The 27,608-nt window shown below is 36.3% G+C and overlaps 1 protein-coding gene across 14 annotated transcripts in view; it reads left to right on the forward strand.

Moving 5' to 3' along the window:
- The window catches only part of LOC135217291 (atlastin-like), a 473,758-nt gene that overhangs the window by 398,319 nt on the left and 47,831 nt on the right, over window positions 1–27,608 (forward strand). For all 14 annotated transcript variants that reach the window (XM_064253090.1, XM_064253071.1, XM_064253142.1 and 11 more), the window contains 3 exons: window positions 1,417–1,644; window positions 2,423–2,637; window positions 11,139–11,205. In XM_064253090.1, the coding sequence (XP_064109160.1) occupies window positions 1,417–1,644; window positions 2,423–2,637; window positions 11,139–11,205 (510 nt within the window). The remainder of the gene's footprint in view (window positions 1–1,416; window positions 1,645–2,422; window positions 2,638–11,138; window positions 11,206–27,608) is intronic.

Consider the following 27,608-nt stretch of genomic DNA (forward strand, 5'->3'; position numbering starts at 1 on the left):
ATAGTTTATCAATTATAAAACATGATGTTCCAAAAATATCAGATTAATAAGACATGACTCGTGCGTCAGGGAGGTGAACGAAAAATTATGAAACTCTGCCAAAACTATTTGGGGCGTGTGTACATATACGTATATGCATGCCATTTGATGATTGCTTCATGAGTTTCCTGGAGTTATAATTTAATTTTTTTTTATGTTGATGATACTAAAGTAGTTCATACTATTTCATTAAATGATATACTATACAGTGCCGAGAGAGAGAGAGAAATGGGGAATTGTCCTTACATTAAATATCAAGTGAAATTATTTATGGATTATTATTACAGAGAAAGAAAATGTTGAGAGAGAGAGAGAGAGAGAAGGAGCAGTTCTTACATTAGATATCAAGAGTGGAAATTATACATGATTTATGACAGAGAAAAAGAGAAAAACTGTGGAAATTATTCAGGATTTGTGACAGAGTAAGAAGAGAGAATAACTTGAGAGAGAAAGAGAGAGACTGTTTGCACAGGTGCTACCCTTAGTCAATGTCATCATGTCAGGATGATTGGCAGCTAGGCCTACATCCCTCCCCTTAAGAAGGAAACTTTGTAACATTAAAAGATTGGGAAATTTTACTTCCATATCCAGGTTCAAGGCTAGTCTAGGGCAGTCTTTTGTGCTATCTAGACATGAATCATAGCGTGACAGTGAAACTATGTATCTAAAAGATTTTATTCATTTGAGAATAAAGTATGTATTAAGAATTATATAACAGCCAGAACTCATGATCGACTAAGATGTGATATACCCATAGAATGATTATGGAGATTCAATGTAGATGGTCTAATGATGAAGGTGAGAGGAAGACAGTGTTGTCATATTGTTCACACCACCTTGGGGGAAACCAGTATGTGATAAAGTCAGCTGGGCTAATGTTAATTCAGCGGTTAAAGTATGGAAGTGGCAGTAGCCAATGCACAAGGGGAAATGGCATATCTAAACCTTTGTGGATGAAAACCATGTGATGGAAGCCTGGAGGTGAGGTGAGATTAGATTTGTGTAAGATAAAAGAGCACAGAAAAGATGTAGTTCTGAGGTGATGATATGTTTTTCCCTGACAAGATGATGATAGGTTTTCTGATCAGTGAATTGTTGATAGTATTTGATTTTTTGGTCATTATATAGGTTTTGGTGAATTCTTCTTAATGCAAAGTTGAATCAGTAGTTAACCCTTAACCCAGTTTTTTGGGAATGGTTTTTCTCTTCTCTCTGCTCTCGTCTTCTCATCGGTCTTCATCTCTCTCTCTCTCTCTCTCTCTCTCTCTCTCTCTCTCTCTCTCTCTCTCTCTCTCTCTCTCTCTCTCTCTCTCAAACATTTGCTGTTTAAAGAATTTAGTTTCTTTTAATTAATACTGTATATTAATTTTCTTACAGTTTGCTGCTCGGGCTAGCAGCCAGGCAGCCCTTGAGGCAGGCAAGGAAGTTTATGTGGAGGTAATGGAAGCCCTAGTTGGTGGAGACAGGCCTTTCCTCAAGACAGCCCAGATGGAAGCAGAGCACAACAAGGCAAAAGATCGGGCATTCAAGACTTACCTTGAAAAGAACAAATATGGTAGAAAAAATCAAAGTGTTGTTGAGAGGTATCAAGGTGCACTAACAGAGGTAAGTTGGACTTGTAGCATGTGTGCAAAATCTAAATTCATAATATATTTTGATCCAGCATAGGAGAAATAACTCCAGCTTTAAGTCTTCATTCACAAGTTTTGTAAATATATTGAACCTACTTTGCTATGTCATTTGTCATAATCAGTCTTCAAGTATGAATATACACATTGTCAGAAGTGATTTTAATTTTATATTTTTATCTAATTTATTTATCATTTTTTTTTTTAATTTAGTTGGTGTGCACTCTTGATATTCAACTGCTGTTTAGGATTTTGAACATTTTATAAGTCCATTATAGCATTGTTGTAGAATCTTAGAATGGATGACTTTTCATAGTTTTGTAAGGTGAGCAGCTTTATTTTGAGTAACCAGTCCTGTATCTTACAAATCTCAGTTGTTTAGTTTTGGGAGTTTTTTGGGGGGAGTATCGTATATTTGCAATGATTCAATTAGAAATTCAGTAAAGTATTATTATGCACAATATTTTTTCTGTTTGGTGTAGAATCTTTGGCTCTCAGCATGAAAGTAAAACAACGTGTATGTCCTTGCAGAAGATTAAATGGTAGCATTTGTTAGGTTAGACTAAAGACCATAAAAGATAATGCTCTATCTAAGTCATAAACTGTATTTTCTTCCAGATGCACTATTTTATTATAATGATTTTGATTGAACAGTATATGAATAATTGTGGGTGTGGGGTCACAAACAATCATACGCTCTGTATGTGACTATAATGTTAACAAGTGACTGATACTTGATCATCTTGTTATTACAGGAGATTGAAAAGATGTTCCTCAAATACTCACAACAGAATGAAGCCAAAAATGTTTTCAAGGCAGCTAGAACTCCAGCAACCCTGTTTTGCATCCTTATGTTCTTCTACCTTATGTCTGGAGTTTTTGGACTCCTTGGCATGTATTCTTTTGCCAGTATGTGCAATCTAGGCATGGGAGTCTTTCTATTAATGCTCACTGCTTGGGCCTATGTAAGGTAAGTTGACTTCTCAGGCAGTACAGTGATTGTGATGTAATAGTAACTGTAGACTTTGTTATTGGCTAAATATTTGAGCTTGGGTTATTGATATGTCTAAGCTTATTGATTGGTACTGTAATTGTTTACACTGTCTCCTCTTAACAGAATTGCCATAATTGTCTTAATAGTGGGAAGTGACTACCGGTTGTCACTAGGAAGGAAATATACCAAAACTTTAATTGTGTTCTCGGCAACCTTTAGTTTGATTTCGTAAATCTGTGAAAAGTTTATTTCTGAAATTAATAAAAGAGAAGTTTTGAAAATATTTAATTGGAAAGCTGCATCACTTGCAGTTCTTCACTTAGCATAAGTATTTCTCTGATGCCCTCCCTTTCGCTACCTCCAAGTGTAGGTGCAGTTATTCTCCTCGGATTTCCCTTTCAATAGAATTTCCGTTTTTATCTGCAGCATTATTGCAGTTTGTAGAAATGGTACTGTTATATGCAATGCAGTGTAAGAAGGTTAAGATCTGTACTTTACTAGAAAATAGATGAATTAAGGATAATTCAGAAATGTAAGGTAAAGTATAAGTTCAGTTTTCCATCCCATGTTACATTTGAAAATGAAACAGTGAGAGTAAGGACCTCCCACCCTAAAGCTATGCAGTGTTTTAACTGCTTCAGTTTTGACCACTCACCAAGAGCGTAAAAATTCTAAATTTTTAATAATTGCTCAGTCCCTGAACATGGTTGATGCTCTGTTACTCCAAAGTGTGTTAATAGTCACGTGGATCACAAATCCATTGATAAAAAGTGTGAAGAGTTTAAACTTGAGCAAGCAGCAGTGAATAAAACAAATGCCAAGCATATGAGCATATGCAAAAAGTCAAATGGGACAACCTGAGAGCTCTGCTGGAGCTCTAAATTCCTTACTCTTTAATGCCACAAAGGATCCAGTCAGTATCTTCCTTTTTGGCAGTTGTTCCATTCCCTGAGGTAGAGACCCAACTATCTGGGGCAGGCATCAGCTTGGTGGGTCTAGAACAAATAGCCCAGAGTCATAGAAAAGGCCACTTTGCTGTCATCATATTAAGAGTAATAAAATATTTTTATTGGGTTTAGAAATATAAAGAATAATTTTATGATAGTTACTATTTGACAATATATCTAGTTTGGTATGCCAAGTAAAAAATAAATATGTAAAAGCTAAATTTTATTTAACAGCACAAGTAAGAAAAATTATAAGGAGTTCCTCTTAGATATTTTACAATATTTCTGTTCTCACACTGCATAACTATTGATTTTATCCATGCATCTGCTTCTCGGAACTTTTTTAACTTGACATGAGGCCTTTGACCAGTAATCGGTTATTTGTAATAAAGATCTCATTCTTGTTGCACCCTTCTCAAACTCGATAAACTTCCATATTGTTGTATGTTGCGTCCCCAGTTTGTTTTGCAGCCTATGGTGAGCAGCTTCTGCATGATTGTTTGTCCTGTCTTCATCATTTGGACAGCACTGATGAACATTCCACATAGTGGAAAAAGGGGAAGATGTCTGGCATTGCCCCTTCTGTTCATTCTTCCAACATAATTATCTTCTAAACAATCCAGAAGTTCTTGAAGTTCATTTGGAAGCTAATCTGCTAGATATGCTATGACAATTATCATTTTAGCACACTGACCAAAATTAGCATCAGTAGTGTATTGCTGAGATAATCCCAAAGATATTAATTTTTTGTCTACATTATAAGCAAAGTGGAAGAAGCAACCCCTAATTTCAATGGGGAAATGCTATTGAAGACTTAAAATTCCCTATTTCAAAATCACAGTATGTGCATATTGTTTCTGACTGTAACTCAGGTTGTATTTCTAAAAGCACACAAAACAATTTGCCATAGGTTGCACATAGTGTATTGGGAAGTAGCACATAGGTAAATGGATGAATGCTACCATGCATCCAGGCAAAAATAACATACACTCAACAAAAAAAAGTGGTGGATTTTTTTTAAATTACCGTCAACATAGAGTTTCTTAACTTCTTTAAGTAAAAGTACATTACTTTCCTTTCCAAATATAATGATTCTGCATGATTCACCTTTGCTGCCTGCAAGAAGGAATTTCCCAATCCATAGGTCTGAATATCACAGGAATCACCAGATCTTCTAAAGTTGTAGGATTGGCAGAGTATGCAGACAAATCCTTCTGTTTCCTTCTCACAAGTTTTTGTAGAGAGATATAGCTAGGCATTACTTCTGATGCTTCAGTTACATTTCCTGAGTACTCATTAATCACTAAAGAGGTTTGTTTTCTTGTTTCTGTAACCTGCACCCTTATTTTTTCTTTTTTCTTTTTTTTTTCCACTTGAGCTAGACCAATGTTATACAAGTGTTCATTTATTTGTTTGACAATTTTACCATTCTTAACATGAGTTCATGCCTTTCATAACCTCCTCCTTGCGCATCTCCAAAACTGTATGAGATTATCAGCACAAAGTCTGCTGAAAACGTATGCAGGCAGTCTCCAGTTATCAGCAGCAGTTCCGTTCTCGGCAGGATGCTAAGCAAAAATCGCCATTAACCAAAGCCCAGCGGTTTATGGCTCTTATGGTGCTGAGTTAATGGTGCCTCTGTTAGGTATGTTATGGTGCTGAGTTAATGGTGCCTCTGTTAGGTATGTTATGGTGCCATAACTCTATTATCAGTACCTTATGGCGCCGATAATGAAACTCGTCCCATTAAGGCGCCATAAATCACCGATTTTATGGTGCTAGACAAGCACCATAAAACCTTAAAGCTGACTCTACCGATAACCGGGGACTTCCTTTACTACATATCCGTCACTCACATATTTCTCTTTTCCTCATTGTGAGAGTCTGTTGCCATTGTAGAAGGGGTTTTGTTACTGAACATTCTACAATATAAAAAACTTTGTTTCCCAATTAGACATTGTTTTACATAAAATAGTTTACATTCATTTAAAATAATTACAACCATTCAATAATGTATTTGTAAAAAGGAAACAATCTAACTGACGAAGCCCCCAGCCCTTATAGACAAAGTAATTACTGATAAATAAACAAAGAGAGAGAGTTTTTTTTTTTTTTTTTTTTTTTTTTTTTTTTTTTTTTTTTTTTTTTTTCCCTCATAGATGTTACTGTGGCGGCCAGTTAGTCTGACAAGTTAGGCCATGGCCGGTTGTCCCATTCCCCAGCCTGGCAAGGCTAGAGCACTCTCCCTAAAAGGAGGTCAGTCACCTCCTAATGTAGATGCATCACCAACTGGAGAAGAGAATCTACCCTTACCTTTACCATCTCCTACTATACAAGAAGCATCAAAGATAGGTTCTCTGCTTCAAGAAAAGGAATTGCGTAAAAATTGAGTATCAAAAGCACAATAGCAGAGATCCAACCTCATCCTGAAATAAATAAAAAGTAAAAGAGAAAATACAGGAAAGCCACAGACCTATAGAACATCCACAAATTCACATACCACAGGAACAAATAGAAATTGGAGGACTTAAATAGCTCAAACAAATAAAATGTCAATCATATAGTGGAACTCCCATGGTATTACTTGAAGTGCAAGAGAAATTAAAACAGTAGTCAGAGATTCAGAGGCAAAGATACAGGCAGTCCCCAGTTATTGGTGATCCAGTTTTATGGGCCTTGTCTAGTGCTGTTACGGTGTCGAAATATCCTGGCCAAGGTCGACACAATGTTACGACCTCTGAGAGAGGTCCGCTTCAGGTTCGATATGAAATAATAATAATAAAAAAAAAAAAATCTTTCAACACCAACAGTTGAAACTGGGGATACGAATATAGAAAGAAACACTAACACAACAAAGGTTTATTTACAAGCTTACTAACAAAGGTAAATGCAGAATGGTATCTCCTATTTACATAAAAAGACAGAATCTTACACTGCATGAACTGGGGGAACAGTGAGGCAATTCAAATACTTGCTAGTCAATTTGGTAATTCAAAGCGATGGCTTCTCCAAAAGTAGAGCGGCAATTGCAGACGACGTCCTCTTGACTCCGTATTGCAGAAACTAGTCTACTTGAAAGGCAGGAACTACCCAAAACCTCTAGCAGGACTTTTTCTTCTCTGAAGTCTGCTCGACGTCGAGATTACACGAGATAATTCGTTCCACTCTTGAAGACGACTAGACCAATATCCAACCAACTCTCAAACAACTCTTCTGATCGTTCGTTGGTTCCTTTTTCTCGTATCTCACGGATGATCTCTGCTGCTGCTGATCTCTCACTGATAATCTGATCTGGGGCTCTTACTGAGGATATCTCTCTGTGACTAACTGGAATCTCTCTTTTACGATCTCTCTCTATATCTCCTCCTCCTGCTGCTACTTCGTCCGTCGTATTTATACGGCATTCTGGGGGCGGAGCCTACGGCGAGCGTCACAGACTCCCGAGATTACTGGAATTTCTTAGATGAATCTAGCATCAGAAATCGCGGCGTTTCTCATGTCACATTGGCGCGTTTCTGCGCTCCACAACACGCCCGACGATTCCAGAACAGCCACGAGAAAAAGGCGCCTCCAACACGGGCGCGAAAACCTCCTTACTGCCGAACTTCTCGAAAATGCGTTCTCCTTTCCTTTATCTTTCTTTGCTAGGAAGCAATTGCCATCACACGCCCCCCCAAAAGAGGAAAAAATGAAATCAACTGATTTTTTTTTTTTTTTTTCTAAAGAGAAGCAAGAATTAAACAGCGGGGAAACAATTCTGCATAAAGTTTTAATACTTTTTCATCCATTCAACCACTCGTGCCAAAACAGAAAACGGTCAGTAGGCTAATCATTCTGAAAAAAACTAGAGAGGCTATCTGCTATAACATTATCCTTCTGTCTTACTATTACCGTTTTCTGAATTCTGATTAAAACTTACAAATACTAAAACACCTGTTGTGTTTTTCTCAAAACTAATCTCACTCAGTAACACTGTTACATGGGGTGAGGCCACGGCACGGGGCGTTGTTTATAATTCTGAAGCAAATTTACATTCATTGCCTTTGCTCTACTCTTACCCACATTAATTCTATAATATATATTTCCCCTCTTCTCTAAAACTGAAAAAGGACCGTCGAAATTATGAGAAAAAAATGGACTTTCTCTCGAGACTAGTACTAAAACTTTATCTCTTACACACAAACTTCTCTTGTTTGCTCTTCTGTTCGGGTTTTCTTTCGCTAAGTGCCAAGCGCTTCCGTTCTCCTCCGCTAACTGCCAAACATCTCTTAGATTGTTTTTATAATACTCAAGATTAGTTATGCAATCATCTCTACCCTTACTTCTAGGCAAACGTCCGAACATATTCATAAATACAGTAGTACCTCGAGATACGAAATTAATCCGTTCCGAGGCGCCCTTCATATCATGAGGTTTTCGTATCTTGGACCACATTTTACATGTAAAATGGCTAATCCATTCTAAGCCCTCCAAAAACACCCCAGTAAATTATATTTCCAGGCCTAAAACACATGTTCTAGGGTTACGACACCGATCCGACGGAAGAAATATGACTCCAAAAAGGCAAAATACTGGACATACTTGAGTGATATTCAACTGCATGTAATGTTCAACCCCATTTTTACTGCATATATTAGGACTTTAGCATATGTCCCTTAGCAATAAGCCTAGCCTATGTTAGCGGTTGCTACTGTAGCCTAGTCTATGATTCTGACATCTAAACCTAAGAGCTAAAAGCTTAGAAAATGTCAATAAAATGTATAAATAATCAGTATGTACTCATTTCAAATAATTATTAATTAATCATTAACTATTATACACAAACAAACAAAAAAAAAAACCTTCCAATCGATTGTTTACATTCAGCTCTTACCCGTCTTATGAGTACCGAACGAATGCCAAGCAATCATTTTTCCTAGCACACAGTAAGCCATAAATTGTCATTAGTATCTCTCTTCAACTAATGAAACTACCAAACAGTATAATAACCATTCATTTCTATTCTTTATTCTATCTTTACCTAATGGAGATATCGAGTTACTGACAGCTATAATGAAACATACGTATACGTAAAGTAATATTAAAACAGAAGAAGAATTCTAAAAAATACGTATTTGTTGGCAGTCAGATTTATTTTATATTTTATGATATCTAATTCACAATTTTTTTATTAAATGTATTGCATGTACTCATTTCAAAGAATTATTAAGTAACCATTAACTATAATAAACAAACAAACAAAAAAAGCTTCCAAACTTCTGTTTACATCCAGCACTTACGAGTATCGAACGATCACCAAGCAATCACTTTACACAGTAAGCCATAAATTTTCATTATCTCTCTTCAACTACTGAAACTACCAAACAGTATAATAACCATTCATTTCTATTCTTTATTCTATCTTTACCTAATGTTTTTTTTTATTAAATGTATTGCATGAATAAGTTTTTCAATTTACAGCATCCTTTTACCAATAGAATACTTAAAGCACAAGGGGTAGATGCTGACCAATAGGAAAGCAGGACCTTATGGGGTGACTAGCATCAGGAACCAATGGGAGAGCGGGAGGATGGTGGCGAGTTTACTCAGTTGGCAGCGCGGGAGTTTTAAAATTGTTCTTGGTGGTCCGGGCGAATCTTGGGACTTTACAGCAACAACCTTTCGTATCTTGAAAACTTTTCGTATGTAGAGCTGTAAAATTTTTCGTATTTGCTTTCGTATCTCGAGTTTTTTGTAAGTTGAGCCTTTAGTATGTCGAGGTACCACTGTACATTTTCAAAAGATTCGCCTACTGAAGGAATATTACACAACTGAACTCTGGGAATTACTTGAATCGAATCGGTTTCCCGGCAATTTGATATGAATTCAGGACAGCTTAAAGCAAACCTCTTAAAACACACATCATTTTTCATCTTAGGCCAAAAGTACGCCCTACTAATACACTTGAAAGTTTTATTTACTCCCAAATGTCCTTGCTCATCATGTGCTAACTTCAAAACTAGCTCACGCAGCTTCCTAGGAACCACTAATTGTTCGGTGATTTCTCCTTTAATACCTGACTTCGGTCGAACATAACAACACAAAACTTCGTCCTTTAAACAAAAAGTTTCCTTACACACATCATCGAGATCATCATCCAGCTCACACTCAAAAATTCGGGTTAGTGTCTCACCCTCTTTCTGCAACTTGACTAGCTCATCCTTATCCAAAATGTTAGAGCCTAATTCATCACCGTAACTAGTACTAGATACTGGTACATTTACTACGTTAATCTCGACAGCTACGCCTTCCCCTTGGCTATCACTGTCCACGATAGAGTTAGGTCTCTCAGCCTCACTCATGCCAAGATCAACCTCGCTACCTCTATCACACTCGTTCGAATCCATGAACTCACTCACATTCGAATCCACGAACTTACACTCGTTCGAATCTACGAACTTACACTCGTTCGAATCCTTATCGGCAAATTCTGATTGGCTAACTGGCTCAGCTGCTGATCCCCTGTTGGCAGATGCCTCAAGATCAGAAGTGGGTCATATGCAAATGCTGCAGTAGGTACTCAGACTGTTGAAAGGGAAGGGCACTTTCCTTGCAGGATTCTGGTTGGTTGGAGCAGGTGGTTGCATGACGTCACTACTTGCCAAATTGTCATTGGCTCATTGCTGTTGTGTGACATTATGCTTGGTGTAGTCTGGTGTTTCTTGATCTGGAGTATCTTGTTCAGTGGCCATATCTGATGTGGTATTATTTAGTAAATACCACGTTGTCTTGGTTTAGGCTTCTCCGTATGCTAGTAAGGAGTAGGGAGGCCTCTTGAATGGTATTCAGAGGGCTTCTTGTCTAGGATGAGGATGGCTTTTAGCAAGCGTAGTCTTCTTGGGTCTTGGGCATTGCCGATGGTGGTGGTGTTGTTGATAATGCTGTCATGGGATGGAGCATAATTATAACAGATGAGGTCATGGGTTTCCATGTTCATACAGAACCATCATAGGTTCATGTATAATTTATCTGGACAGTCCGTATCTGTAAAGTGTTCTGATGCTCAGAAAGTTCATATACTTAAAAAAATGTCTAAAGGTAAAAGATAGATAAAATTTTGGTTCCTTTTTTATCAGAACATGATCTTGTGACATAAAATTTTGATTGCTTTTACTTCAAGACATGATCTTTGACACTAGGATAGTGTATTTATTAAAATCTGTATTGTACCACTGATAACAGTTGTTGATTACTTATTGAAGACCTTGTGTACTACATTTCATAGAACAGCATTTATTTGACCCCTCATGAAATTTTTCTCTTACATATAGTACATACACGTATGCTGTTTTCTGCAGTATAATTGGGTTAATAACAATTGTGGTGTGTTATTCAATTTAATGATTTATTGATCCTTCTAAGATACTGTATAGTTCTTCTTCAAGTCATTTGCTTAGAAAAATGGATGTTGTCCAGAGAAGAATATGAAACTGTAGGATTGGAGAGAATGTTCTGGTAAGTTGTATTGAACTCTTCTTTATTTAATTTCAGATACAGTGGGGAATACAGAGATGCTGGCATGTACATCGATGAAGTGGCTTCATTTTTGTGGGAAAATGTGAGTCGCAATCAGACCAAGTATACTTTTTATGTAGTCTTAGTTATAACTGTTTGTACAAGTACAACCCTTTTATGATACCAAAGCTGAAATCTTTTTCTGTGGAATGTAAGTTATGATAAGCTACAAACTGTATGCTATGTGAATAATCTTATGAGTTTTGAGGAGTGAGTTTCTTAGTACGTATAAGGCTTTTTATTGGTGATATGGTACAATGCCTGATATTCAGATAAGTAACTGAGCTATTAGTTGTGTTATTTTGTTGTCTGCTTGACATGCTAAATTATTATTAACTTAAGCTTAAATATTTCTGTAACACTGTTGGTTTTGCAGCTTACATTGATATGGTACTTGGTGTTGAAGTACTGTGTAGGCACTGCATACCTTTAGGAGAGGTAATTTTCAGAGAAATGCATACATATATCATAAGGAATAAACACAAGTACTTTTGGCAGCACACAAGGAAACACAAATTTTAATATAAAATGACAGTTGTGGATGTTTGTGTTGCTGAGTTACAGTATACTTTATCATTCATCATAGATCTAATTAGGTTTTTCTTTTTATGGTGATTCAAATGAAATAGGATTTCTACACTTACTTGTTTTGTCTTTGCTCTCTCCCTGGATGCCTGCCTGGTCCAGGTCTTCATCTGATGTCTTTTTTTTTTTATTATATTTATAAACCTTCTTGTTGCTTACTCCTATTCTGACTTAATGTTCCTTGCACTTTGTCATGAAATTTTTCAAACATTCATGCATTTTAATATCCGTATTGTAATTGTCAATATTTAAATTCCTAGTGTTCTTGTAAGTGTTCATAATAAATCCATGTATGCTTCAGCAATAATAGTGTTAACATTTACTGATTTCCATATGATTGAGTAACTAGAAATAAGTAGTACATTCAATGGGAAATGTTTTGCACCATCATTGCCCCATCATTTTTCTGTAAGGTTAATCCAGAGTGTAAGAACTCCATTGCCACCCTGAGATGAAGAGAGAGGAAACTTTGTCTTCACTGAATTCAGAAAATAAAATGTTTGTAGCTTGGTTAAAAGATTTGTTTTGTGGGTGTTCATAATGGAATGGAATCTCTATTGAATGTCAATTATAAGGCTCCTACAAATGAAAAAAATTTAGTTAATGCACATTATTCATATTGAGTATAATATTTTGTGCACATCCCGAATATGCAAATTGTTCAGGAGTTGGAGCTGGAAGGACTGCTTGAACCGAAGAGGCATACTCCCTATAATTTACCTCAGAGGTGCTGAGTGGATACCACCAAATGGCCTGTGCAGCTTTTCACCAGCTCCTTTTGGTGTTCCTTCTGTCCTGTCCTGTCCTTTCCAACTTTAATAAAATGGTTTTGCTTCACTTTTTACCGATTCTGTAAAAACCTTCATGCCCTCCCTATGACAGTTTTGAAATGTGACCCAGTGGTGTGGTTAGGAAGTAAAATATTTGTTTCACAGAATATGGCTATGATATTAAATCAAGAATATAGGACACTGTATATAGAATATTTATTATGACCAAAAATATCCATTCTGCAATATTTTCATTTTCTTTCATCCCCACCACAACCCTAAGCCTCAGGGCTTGGTTGTCTTAATTTTTTGTCGTACTTATTTCCACTGAAAGCTCCTTCCTCGGCTAAACTTTCTTCAAATTTTCCTTCACCTGTCACACCATCTAATCCTGTGCTGCTGCTCTCTCTCAATTTCATACCCCTGACAAGTTATTTGAGGCCCTCTGTACTCAGTTGTCACTCATCCTTGCACACCATCTCAGTCTAGACTCTTATCATGTTAGTCAGTAATCTTTACCACTCCTTATTCCTTCATTTTCCAGTCTCATGCAGCCAGCAAGATCTCCAAAATCCACCTCAGCATCCTCTGTTTTGTTTGTGCGAGCCTCTGTCCTTCTTCATGCTGTTATTGCTAAGCCATACATTATCACTGGTGTGATTATGTCACACATCTCCTATTTCCCATTAGCCGCTTTTATCCTGATTTCAGCCTCAGCTTTACATCCTCCTTCTTGGCCTAAAGTAAATCTTAGATATTTAAATTTTGCTATCTGTTAGAGTTTAGGCCTGTTTTATCTAGTATATGTAACCTATCCCCTCCCTGCTTGCTGGATACTATAAGCTCAGGTTTACTCACATTTACATTCTTACCATCTTTTCAAGAGATTGTTGTTACTCTCTAAACCTTCTTTCAGTCTCTGCCATATCACCAAGTCATCTTCATGTAAGAGTTCCCTTGGATTTCATTTCTGATCCTTTCAGTCAATATATCCTTGACCAGTACAAACAGAAATGGGTTTAACCAGTACAAATAGAAATGAGCTAAGTGCCAATCCCTGATGTAAGACAACTCTTGAACGTTAAACTGTTTTGCCACAGATGATTACTACTGGTGTCATTGTGCTTTCATTTTAACCCTTTCAATTTGTCAAAAACCTAGAATTGCTCAAGGGTATTTGCCTCATGTACTGATTACTGTACAGGAATGAAATTAACTGTAATTTTAATATTGCTATCACCTTAGAAATATTCTAAAAAGTGTCTGCAAAAGTTTGCATGTTGGTCATATATTTAGGTATATTGTTTATGGATTTTTATTGATTTTTATGTTTTTAATGGTGGGGAGTATTTTGAGTAACCATATCAGTAACAAAAGTACTATTAGATTTCTGTATTTCATATCTTGAATTACTATTTAATTTTGTAAATTGTATGCATATTTTTATCCAAGCCAGTTGAATTGTCAAATCAAGATGGGAGGTAACATTGATCTTTTATCTTTTTAAACCTACGTATTCAGCTTTTGATTAAAAAATGTGTCAGAGTATCAAAAAAAGTGTTACTTTTGAGTTTCAGTAACATCCATTAACACTTTTGATATACTTTTTACCCGTGACAGTGCTAAGCTAAACTCATGACTTTCTGAAATCAGTTAAAAATTATTTTGTGATCATCTTAGGTTGAATTGGCTAGCCATAGGTTAATTCATCTAGTATTACTTTGACTAAGGTTTAAGGATTAAATGAGGCTTTGGTTTAATTGTGTGAACCCTCAGAAGGAAGTCTGAGGTACCGTAATTGTCTCGTTGTTTAGGAGCTGATGGTAAATATCAACTGCTGATATTGAAACTAATTATTGTTGGTTAGATGACTTTTCACTGAAATGTTACTACACCTAGACTGATTGTCACCCTTTATCATGCCATTGGATGGCTAAAATCCCTCTTAAAACTTATTTATTATATCAAATTGACAAAATAGTTTGGGTAAATATTGTATCATACCATGAATCATGTCAGTATATCAGTGCAGATCATAGTAGACTTATACATATATAATTTTTTATTTGTATACAGGCTCAGTATATTGGATTCCCCCTTTTCCATTTGGTGTCATTACATCCTTTTGTGGATATTCTGTCACCATTACTAGTTTTACTTAGCTTTATATGGAGGTTATTTCTTTAGGTGATGCCTTCTGTTAGACAACATTTGCAAGTCTAATGTTGTTTTCATGATTCAAACAGCATCATTTGCTTATTCTATGTCTGTCAGATTTCTTTTCCATTTTCATCCACATCTTTCATTATGAAATCCATTGAAAGAGCAAACAGCAAGGTGGCAGAAAGTTCCTCTGTAACACTCTGCTAGTTAATAGAAAAATAGTTTTAAGATTCCATCAACTACATACTATCTACTTTGGTCTTGGATACTTTGAGTTAGCCTTGCATGTTGAACAGGAAGTCCTCATTGATTCAAGGCCTTCCATAATATTGGTCAGCAGATGCAGTTAGTTGCCTATTTACTGTAATCAAGAAAGGCATATACAGTCCGGTCCCGAATGATGCATGTTCGAATTGTGTGATTCCCCTTTTATGCCGTCGCTAGTTCTCGAAAATAGATTTTCTGTATCTGCAAAGCTGTTCAAATTCTGTGAGTCACGCGTCGCAAAACGTATCAAATCTATTGTCTTTTCAAATATCTTAGATGGTTGGGAGGTGGGGGGGTTTGCTGGTATCTGAGAGAAGGGGTGGGGGGAATGCTTGAAGGAAAAAACTTATTCCTCCAAGGGGGAATGTGAGAGAAACATTTCCTGCTCAGCCATTAGCTAAGACGGAAAGCTCTCCTCATGAATTTGTGACGTCATAGCGCAGTGTGTATGAATGATCGGTATCATCATCACCATACGTATTATTCAGATCTGCAAAGTGTATTCTGATCATCCGTATCATGCAGATTTGATAATTTATTTTTTCTATGTTGAAATGGGTTCTGGTGAAAATGACTAGTAAAAGTAATTAACAGAGAAGCATATGTGTTTAAGAGAGAGAGAATTGTTCAATCTAAACTTTTCAAGAAATTGTAATTTCATATAAAATTTTGAATTTTTTGGTAATAATTTTGTTGGCTACCCTAAAACCAATGCCACTACTGAATATACTGTAGTTTTCATCATTGACTGCCCACTTTATCAGACATTTTCTGGTCTCCTTTTGCATTTCATAATTTCACTGTCTAGACTTATGTAGAATTTCATTCTTTGCATTCTTCATCTCCCTAAAAAATTTTCATGAGTTCTGTTTTGTCTATTCTTTATTGTACTCCAGGTCACATTCGATATCCAGATTTTCCATGTTTTTAACCTGTACTGTTCTATTTGCTATTGAAATACATCGTACAGTCCAGTTTTTGGGATCTGGCATGGGGAAACCCCCTAAAACTATAAAACTAACACATTTTGAGGGCATACTCCCTGTTCAGATTGTTGAACATCTTATGCAGCTATGGCAAATTTCTAGCATTTATCAACCAGTCTGTCAATTTATGATAATAAGGCATGATGAAAAGAGATAACAGAACTATAGTGTACCCACTGAACATCCTTAACATCATGAGTGGTATAAAAAATTTACAGAACCCAAAATTGCCTGCTGCGTCAGCCATTTCACAGCTTTTTGTAATACCATTCCCTTAAATTTGATATTAAAGCTGGTGCTGAATATTAAATGAATACTAAATACTATTCAGTACGACAAGTTATACAGATTATTAAGATACTATTTGGTACCACAAGTTATACCGATTATTAAGATACTGCAGTGGTCCCCCCGTATTTGCGGGGGATGTGTGCCAGACACACACACACACACACACACACGTGTGAATAGTTAGAACCCGCGAATAGTTGGAACCCCTATAAAAATGCTAAAAACAGCCTATTTTGTTAGTTAAAACTAAAAAAAAAAAAAACTAAAAATTTGTATACTGTGTTTTTTTAATAGTTTTATCACAAAAAGTGCATTTTATGATGACTGATAAAAACAAACCAGGAATTTGTGAGTATTTCTCATAGAAAAATGCCGCAAATACGCAAATTTTCTGCGAATAATGCGGGGAAACGTTCCCGAGAGAAATCTGCAAATGTGTGAGTCCATGAATACGGGGGGTCCACTGTATTCAATACGTAAATTTATACAGATTATTAAGAATTCATTTAGTCTAAGACTTTCGTACTCCAAATTGCCAACTAGATTCTCCTCTTAGAATTTCAGTGGGCTATTTTTTCTATGGCTAAATATTAAAAACTCAGCAGATGGGAGGAGAAATTTTTATAATTGTTCTGTGGCTGCTGACAGGATTATGGGTCATTGTTAAAAAAAATGATTCAGTAAGGATAAGATGTCAGTCATAGTCATGGATATATTGTTTTGGGTCCTCTTGGATAAAAACCTATATGCAGGTTTCCCTGCCTTCTTTTCTTGACAGTTGTTATTCCCTTAAGATAGCCTGTAAGTTTGGAAAGAAGGTAAAGGGTGCAAGTGGCCTTACTTTGACCTCCAGATTATCTGGCCAACTGAGATAGTTGTCAAAAAGTGGAACATTTTTTGAAAATGTGTGCTTGCATCTTATGTATGTACTATATGCCACCTAGCTTTCTTGAAGGAGTTTTGGAGTTTTTCTTCAGAGGTTTATTACATGCTGTTCCTATTTATGGAATAAGGGATCTACTCCAAAAGCTCATTATCTGGTTCAAGAGTTAGGAGGAAAGAGTTAAGTGAGAAAAATCCTTCATACCTCTTCGGCATGCTCATGCTAAAGGCAGTGAAATACTATTGTGCTCTCTATTTAATAGTTACATTTTAAATTTTTTTGCTGACTGAAAGTATCTCGGTGGATTGTCAAAATATTGATGGGATTTTGTGATATTTAGCATCCAGAGATAAATTTCAAAATTACTAAATTGTAGGTTGACCTGTATGTTCTTTAAACTTGAGACATATTTTGTGATAGTAAAGTGTCCAAATGTTCTTAACAATGACAATTTGGGGGCTAGCTTACTGTAAAATATTATCTAAAACCATTTTGTAGGTACTGATAAACTCTTATATAACATACTTGATAGGAGTTTTGAACAAAAAACCTGTATATATTCCCCACTTATCTTTTTCCCTTTAAAATATTCTCAGGCAGTCCCCGCTTATTGGTGGCATTGGTTAACAGCGTTTCAGTGTTATAATTCTTGGCTAACAACAATGTTAAACAGATTTTCAGTACTGCTAAGTGTTTTTTTGCTCTGTTAAGCGATTTTCAGCGCAGGTTAGCAGTTTATGAGCGTAGATAAGCATTATATTGGCCTAGATAGGCAGTTTATCGGCATCAGTAAGTGATTTATCAGTGCCGGTAAGTTGTTGCTCGGCACTTACGCCATTGTAAATGCCATTTATCACCATAATTACTGTGATGTTCCGGCTATCGATGATTTTCGGCCTTTGGTGCTCAGCCAGGAACAGAGCCCCTGCCATTAACCGGAGACTGCCTACTTTGCATATATTAATATGTATCATTAAAAAGCACCAAACACCTAAAATCAAATATAAACCCATAGCACGTAGTGCTCATCTTCTATCAACAAAGTTTTTCTATACATAAAACCTCTGAACTAAAATGGCCAGTACTAAGGGAGTTGAGCAGTATGTATGTGCAGCAAGATCTATTGGGTCTCAACTGTCAACCCACTTCCTTTAATGGTATACTATATGTACTTTGACCTTTTTTTTAGGTGCATTCAAGCAAAAGAAAATTTGTTAGAAGTAGTGATTGCCTTTGGTTGTAAACTCCAGTGGAATATAAATACTGCAATGCTTTTCTTGTTTAGAAGAGATTTTCAGGTTTTCTCCATTCAGAATTAGTTACTGTAGTGCATTTTCTAATTTGTTAACATCTGTGGTAGTTAGCTTTATGTTGCCAGTTTTCATCTTTTCACATTCACAAATGAAAAAGAGTTGCATTATTAATATTTAGGTTTATGTTATACCAGTAAGACTGTTTTTTCTTATATATCATTATTACATAGTATATCCATAATTGCTTTACGGTGCATGTTAATCAAGTCTTTCCTGTGTGCACTCTTACAATTTTTTTTCTCTCAAGGTCTTCCCATTTGTTGATTTATAGTGTTGAATTATTCAGTTGCGTGTTCTATATAATTCCATGTATGTATATTTTTTATGGTGTTATTGCGATTCACATTTAGTAGGAAGTATCAGACCAAATATCATGGCCACCAAGTAAGTCTTGTAATGCCTATGTAGCTGGTAGTATTGGATATGGAACCAGATGTCTTGTGCTCAACTCAAGGACAGGTGCATTCCAAGTTCTCACTCTTCAAGCATTCCCATGCCTCGCTGTTACTAATAAAGGCGTCTGTCTCCCCCTGTGCTGTACTTCCAGGTCACAGTTGTTCGTTCAAGTGTACCAGCAATCTGAATAGTGCAGATGAACTGCAGTATTATGTAATTGCTCACCGTGGCTTCCAATAGCATGGATGTCATTGATTTCGAAGTTTCCATGTCCTGCTTCCTTGCCAAGCCACAATCAAACTTGTCAGAACCAAGGAGTAGAGAATTTTCTTCATTCAAGCACTTAGTTCAAGTGACTTCATATTGAGCTGCAACTCAGGCTGCAGTCCGAGTCATTTTGTAGTACAGTAGTGCCTCAGGTTACGAAATTAATCTGTTCCGAAGCAGCCTTCGTAACCTGATTTTTTCGTATCTAGAAGTACTTTTTACATGTAAATTGCCCAATTCATTCCAAGCCCTACAAAAACACCACAGTAAATTTTATAATAAAGCTAAATTGACCAATAAACAATGAAATACAACAATTTGGACCATTCAGTACTCAATCTAACTGTTACTGCACCTGTAAATAAAGTGTACTAGTGTACAGGATACAAGAAATACTGTGTGTACACGTACGTACGTATGTAGTAAAATTGGAACCTTACCTTTCGAGTGAGGTGATGTTTGAAAGTGGCGACAGGAGGGGAGGACAAGCAGCAGAAAACATGAACGCTTAACCTTATGAAACACATTAAAAAAATGGCAGAAAACATTAACACTAAACTTTACGAAACACATTAACAAATGGCAGAAAACATTAACACTTCTTGATTATCTCCATCTTCGTCTCCATAGAAAACATCCTCTTCTTTCCGTGAACTTCAGCAACATTCTTGGGACCCATGGCTAATAACGTAAGTTATTAAGTTCACACACAACACAATAAACTAACTTACAGTACAACGAAAGCGAAATCATTAACACGAATTTACGTTAACAAACGAAATTTATGCGAACAAACAAATTCCAGGTGTTTACGATAACACTGCCGCAAAAAATGGTCAAGGAACACCTTTACTTAGAGGCATGATGGGACAGATGCCGACCAATAGGAGACCAGGTTCTTATGGCGGGGACTAGCATCAGGAACCAATGGGAGAGCAAGAGGATGGTGGCGAGTCTACTCAGTTGGCGGCGCGCGAGTTTTAAAATTGTTCTTGGCGGCCCAGGTGAATCTCGGACTTTACCCTTTCGCAACCTTAATTATTTTCGTACACAGAAGCAAAAAAATCTTCGTCTTTGCTTTCGTAACCTGAATTTTTCGTACGTAGGGACTTTCGTATGTAGAGGTTCCAATGTATTAGTATAATGTTATCCACTCTCATCTGATCATCAGTTGAAGCCTAAGTGGCAATCTGCTCTAATCAAAGTATCAGACCAACTCATCCTTGAAGTACCCAAGCTGCTCTACATTGGGATTTTAATGTGCTCTTACAAAAGAACCAAGCTGTTCATCTTAAAAGGACACAAACTGCTCTAAGATTCATATAAATCTAATGGTAATGATCCAAGCTGCAGTGTTTCAAAAGACCTAGGTCACTGTAGTGTTATTCCCCCAAGCGGTTATGTTATCAAGAACCAGAGCTGTGCTGGCGTATTAACATTTAGGAACCTTTTCTGTATCTACAGATTTGAGCCAATCTTCTTAACATTGAAGTATTTCTTCTTCAAAGGAGTTAGCATTATTCTGCTGTGAAGGGTCCAACAATTGATTCAGCACCACATATCCAGGCGTAGCCACTTTTAAAAAGAGACATTACAATTTAAATCACTTGGACAATGGGTTGCATGACCCAAGCCATTGAAGTTATCAGAGTGTAGCTCAGTTTCAAATCCTGAAAATTTTAACATGAATTAAGATGTATATAAGCTAGTTAAGTTTCATAAGTTTTGCAAGGGTAGCAGCCTTCTGATAAACATCAGGGTCAGAACTTGAACTTCCATAGACTTTTCCAACCTGACTCTGACAAGGTTCACATGGTTGAGGCTTTTCACTTCCCAAAAAGTCAGTTGGTGGAACAAAATGAAACTACTGAATACACTCCATTAAAATTTGATTTTCTGTTTGCTGAGGAAATCCTCGACATCCTATTAACGTATGAGAACAAAACGTCATATAGGCCTTTGTCTCCTTCAAGATCTTTGATTCCATTCAAATATAGTGGCAAAGTCCTAATAGGCTACTTGGTAGTGTTGAAAAAACGAATTCCTTTCAGATGGTCCAGAATTTCCTCAGCAGTTGATTGAACAAGTCTGGTCAGCAGAGTCCTGATGGGCAGCTCCTTATTTCTTGAAGATGTAAGGCATATTAGATGGAGTGGCAGAGCCATTACAGCTTAAAACAGTAGAATCAGTCTCTACTGTTCCTAAAGTTCTCTTTTAGGAAGCTGCAAAGGAAGGTTAGGGAACTTACTAAATTTTCATGCAGTGTTTGGTCACTTAGAAAAAGAACCCTCCAAATCTGTTAGAATTGAAAGCAGCATTTCTATCTAAAAGCCTTTGTAAAGCACTTGTCAGGCAGGATTGTTTTGGGCGAGGGGGTTTCATGTGCGGGCCTATCAGAGGCATGAAATCAGAGGACTTTTATTTCACAGCAATGCAAAGAATACATTTTGTTGAGTGGTAGAGCAAAAGGTAAACAGCATATACACTTAACTTTGAGCCTAGAAAAATAACTTGATGGCAGACAACTCCAGCAGCAAGGACCAGGTTCTACCCAGAGGATGATCAATGCATCCAAACATTTCCTAGGAATAGCGAGCTTCCTACAGTATGCTGCACAGCACCTTAAGTCTGACAGCCTTGAGTGGATGCCTTTCATGCATTATTGGGACAGTCTGAAGCTTTGTACAATCCCTGCAATAATCATAACAGTACGTACTGGAAATTGTAGAAAAGGTGTTGGTTTCCAGCAATCTCAAGATCTGCTGGCCTTACTAAAGAAAAGACTTGAGAGGGTGACCTAATGAATATCACTTTTATATCAGCCACACTTCCACAGGTCTCAGAGTTTAAATACATAGAAATTTCATGTGTGGTGGTTGTCTAAAAAAAAGTTTCTGAAACACTTGGTAATGAGGTGCAGAGGCTTCACAGTAAGTTGAGACATACCAGTTAAAGAGTATATGCAATTGTATTTGGCACAGAGGGAGGAACATCAACTGTGTTAGGCCACTGTTCCCCAAACTGCTGATTTCCTTGTAAATTTATACAGGAGGAGAAAGGTCTGTTAGTGTCATCATGCATTCTGCCAGATCTTTGAGACATAAACTTTAGACCTTACCTTATTACTATTCTGACTTGAAACAACTATACCAGCATTTTGAAAGGGTCCCTAGAAAGGCAAGCTTCCTCGAAGGGATTGCTCCCTTCCATTGGGAAGTTTGGCTAAAGTCCTTTTGCCAAACTTACTTTGATCTTACATTAAGGATGTTTTTCCTCATTGTTAGTTAGTGAGCCTCATGCTTGTTGAATAAATTTTTTCACATGCAGGGTTGGGAGCCTGTTTATCTGTCATTTGCTGTTGACATGGAAGTAAAGACCCTACCTAATCTCAGAATCTGTAGACTGCTGTACTACAACTTTAACATTCTGTCATTTTAGACTTTTGGTGAAAGCAGTGTAATATCTTTCTACCTTTGTGGAACGAGAGACTCCAGAGAAGGTACAAGTAAACAACATTTTATGTTTGCTGAAGAACAAGAAGCCAATTACTAATATTTCTTATACTTTATTTTGGTTTGGTGCAGTATGATAGTTGATCCAAAACTTTTGCCCTTGTATCCTGATTTACTATAAGTAAACGATGCACTGTTAACTTGGTGACTTTCTAAGATTTAAATGAAAATTATGTTACAAAATTAAGTTTTGAGAAGCATACAGTATATATAATATTGCTTCCTCTCTTTTTCTAGAAGTTGGTATCTTGTGGAAATGTTTCTGAATGTTTCATTATGAAGCTATTCCTTATTCCTTGTTAGGAGATACAGGCAGTCCCCAGTTAACGGCGGACTCGATGAAGGGCGATCTGGTTTTATGGCGCTTGTCTAGCACCATAAAATCACCGATTGATGGCACCACCCCGGGCCAAGTTTTGGTTATAATCGCCATAAGATGCCAATAATAGAGTTATGGCTCCATAACATACCTAGCAGAGGCGCCATTAACCGGTTACCAGTGTCATTAACTGAAACTTGGTGTACCACAAGCGCCGTAAATCACAGTGTCGGTTAATGGCAGTTTTCACTTACCAGCAACCCGCCGAGAACGGAACCCCCGCCGATAATAACCAGGGACTGCCGGTATTGTTTTCCATTGGGATCTTTGGGTGCTGACTCTCATCTCAGACTCTTGAATGGAGTTATTTCATCAGTCAAGCTTATTTTGGCAACTCTTAATGATGACTTGTGGCATAAAAGTAAAGTGAGTTATTACACTTGTTGCGTAAAATGTACTAAAATGACAAACACCCTCGGCACTCTTCGTTGCCTTACCTAGCTGTTTTACCTTGCAACACTAGGCAGTTTTTGTTGCAAAAGTGTTTATTAGTTTTCTAGTATCAGATTTAACCCTTAAAGGCTGGGCTAAAATATAAACTATTAAGAACACCTCTAGAACATGCAAACTTTCAAGTTGGCCAATTTAAACAAAAAAAAAAAACACACATCAATGGAAAGAGGAAGATTTGCAAATTTTCATGGTATATAAGAATAAAAATTCTAAAGCATTTTCTGTGCCTTCCACAGACACTCATAAATATATGCAAAGTTTCCCAAGTTATACGTACATGTTTTTTCCTAAAAAAAATTTTTATTTTACAGTATTTTGTAAAATTATAATTGCAGCTCACACAATATCATAACACCCATATTGACTCTTATCTGAGGCGAACCAGATCGAACATCAAGAGTTGTTATTATGCCTCACATGATCATGCCCAGCCTGCGGACAGGTTAATACTACTCAATTTTGTAGGAGTTTTATTTTGACTGTAACTAAAGTGTGCAATAGTTTGCTTAGTGAGGAGCACATTCATTCCTGCTTTCTGCTGTCTCCTAATTTAGGTGTCACAGTTTTATATTCTACTCATTTATTTTTCACCTTTTCCAATAAATTATCTGCAGGCTGATTTTCCTGTTTAATTTAATTAAAAAGGAATAAAAGTCCTATCAAATTAAATAATTTTTAAATGTAATTTGGGTTCCAGTGTTATGTATTAATGATGGATTCTATGAAACATCATTGACAGTTTTGGAATTTGCTTTAAGGCTTGTAATCAGTGGTGATTAGATTTATTTTCTGGAGTTTTTTTTTTTTTTTTTTTTAGTTTTCAGGCAGGTTATACAATCACCCTTTTCTCTGTAGAGGAATTATTAAAATGTGCTTGCAGTGTCCATTTGTCATCCTTTTACTTTACATCATCATCCATTCCTTTTTCCCTTTTCACTGTCCATCCTTCTAACTCTTACTTATGGTTGCTAGTGGTGGGTTTTCTTCCAGTTTCACTATTAGATCCTTATACTTTATCTCCTCTTTTTCTAGATCTCTCTATCTTGCTGTCTAACCACTCCAATCTCGTATTTTTACTGTCTTAGTGCTGAATGGCCAAAAGTACCCCAGTACTCCATTACTTAGCTATATAAACTATTCTTTGGGTCATTCTGTTGTCCTCTTCTGTAACTTCATCACATTCTTCATTTTGTCATCATAAATAATGTACACATGTGGTTATCTCATAATGAACAGACTTTTTATCTATGTCATTATATGTAGTGCCTTTGGACTTATATGCAACTCCCTGTCATGGTAAATCAGTTTGTCCTACTTCTCGTAACTCATGCATCAGTTGGCTTCAAATCTTTCGGTTCTCAGTTACAGTGTTGGGATTAAATGTCTCTAATACTCACCCACTTAAATTGAGATGCAGTCTGTCATTAATGTGTTGCAAAATTTTTTTATTTTTGTTTTCGTACTCAAGCCCATAATTATATATTTCATCCCTCCCTCTCATTGCAGCTTAGTCTTCCCCCCCCCCCCTTTTCTCCCTCAGTGTAGTTGTGCATCCGTCTCCCCTTACCCCTCTGCACAGTTATGGATATCCCCCTTCCCCTCCCTCTGCACTTTTTATACTACCAATAAATGACATCAGTAGTCAAATATCATTCAAAATAAAAAAATATTTGGTACGAGGATGATTTGCTATATATATTTGTACTGCAAACTGCCAATATATGATATTGCTAAGCATGTCATCGGTGTTATAAGAAGACTGGACCTATGGGTCCCTCATTAGGTTTCCAGTTCTCCACAGAAAAGGCCACAGCAGCAATGATGTTTTATATGTAAAGTGGAAAAAATGAAGAGATTCGTCTAGAAATGAGAGATGATCACATATATATTCATAAATCAAACCGCACAATTGTTGGGTACAATTCTTCATTAGGAATGAGATTTGCTGTCATGTCACCCAACAAAATATACCAAATTTCCTTTGGCATTTTTGTAGTACAATAGAATCAGCCTTTAAGTTTTAATAAATATGCCATCGCAAGACTGTAAATTTCAGCAAGTTGAGAAGCATTCAAAATTATAATTCAAAAAATATGCGTACACAATTAGATTTTTGGTTCTCGGAATATTAAAGTGTGATAAATATGTGGAAATAAGTTGGAATTTTGCCCATATAATCATTACAAGAAATGATCACCAAAGCTGCAACTACTATGACAAGGTTTTGTCGATTTTCGTAGTAATGATTACATAACATTTATAGAGCAGATTATAGTAATCAATAAACGGCAGAATAGATGCAATAAGGAAACCTGTAGAAACAAAGTAAAAGAGATCAAGCCCAAAGTTGGAATGTGGTGTTCCTCATACCAAAATAAACTACACACAAAATTTTAATGCAGCCTAAAATTGGTTACCAACCGCTGTCAAGTTTTGGAAACAAATTTTTCCAGAATTGTCGTAATTTTTAATGAAATCAGTTTTGACAGATTTAAAAAGCTGTAATTTAATGAGTAAAATCTAAATTTAAGTTTTATTAAAAGACAGCTTTCAGGCCAGCCTTGCAAGAGCTACATAAATTAGCTTAGTGGTCTGGGTAAATAATGATATAACAATAATGATAATAATAACAACAACAGTAACAATGACAATGGTAACCTCTTCTCTGCCCTCAGTGCAGCCCTCTCTCTCTCTCTCTCTCTCTCTCTCTCTCTCTCTCTCTCTCTCTCTCTCTCTCTCTCTCTCTCTCTCCAAGTCTAACCACACATGGGTTGATAACAGAACCCAGATGGACCTTGTTGTAAATGCTACAGTACTAACTTTCTTATTAGTTTTAGGTTTTAGTTCGGGAAAATTTTGTTGATGAAATTCACATTTTATGATTTATAGGCATGAATTAAAAGTTAACATAATTTTTAAAGAAAATATCAGCCTTGCAGTAGAAAGATCTTGAGAAAAACCTTTGTATTTAGTATGTGACTTTTCTCATTGTGTTAGCTGACATAATTAGCCTTTCAAAGAGGGTCAGTATGAAAAGTCAGAAAAGTAGAGTATTCATCCTGTAAATTATTTTCGAAGCATCTTGACTGAAAGTAGTTATTAATGTTAATAATACAAGTTAAGTGCTTTACAAAATATGGATATTTCTAAATTGAGCCTGGATGTTTGGTAATTGAATCAATCTGGACAGTATTTACCTGTGATTATTATGGTACTCATACAATATACCTTTGCTCATTGTTTGTCTCTTTGTGAACATGGCTGCTTTTGAAGAAATAAGAATTTTCCTATTTTTCTGACTTGAAGAGTAAGATTGCATATAACTATTACAGGTTAATGCATTTCCCTGTATTATCTAATTTAGAATGATAATACATCATGTTTCATGAAATTAAATACATTAGACTGTATTAAATATCAGAAATAGAATGTTATTATCTTTTGGCAAGTAAAGCTTTAACATTGTCATATTCAAATTTTATAGAAGTGGAATGCTCTTAGGAAGTGGTAAACAATCTTTGAAAGAGGATATACCAATTGATCTGTAAAATCCACTTGATTGTAATGTTTTATTGAGTCATTGACTCTACTGGCAGTCCCCAATTATCGGCAGCGGTTCTGTTCTTGGCAGGGTGCTGATAACTGAAACCTGCCATTATCCAAAACTCTGTGATTTATGGCGCTCGTGTTGCCGATAACTGGTAAATGACAACTCTGTTAGGTGTGTTATGACGCCATAACTCTATTATTGGTCCTTTATGGCACCGACAACTGAAGCTCTGCCCATCATGGCACCATAAATTGCTGATTTGATGACACTAGACAAGCGCCAAAAAACCAGATCTCCATTAACTGGGTCTGCTGATAACCGGGAACTGCCTTACAGAGATTTTACATGGATGAAAATTATAATTATATTGCTCAGGAAATAACAATATATTTGTTTATATCATAATAGCTTTGTTGTTTTTGCTATACAACTTACCTAGTATGCTCCTCTCATTTCTTAATATTTGTGATACACAGTAATGCATCGGTTTCCTCCTTGTCTTATTGTATATCATGGGTGTTCAAGAATTTATTTGAACCTGTTACTCTTCAGGTAAATACCAGATGTCTTATTGTCAAGTTCTTTTCAAGAATCATTTTATCTTCAGTCAGGTTAAACCAATGAAGTTTTT

Source organism: Macrobrachium nipponense, chromosome 19 (assembly GCF_015104395.2).
Source record: "Macrobrachium nipponense isolate FS-2020 chromosome 19, ASM1510439v2, whole genome shotgun sequence".
NCBI lineage: Eukaryota > Metazoa > Arthropoda > Malacostraca > Decapoda > Palaemonidae > Macrobrachium > Macrobrachium nipponense.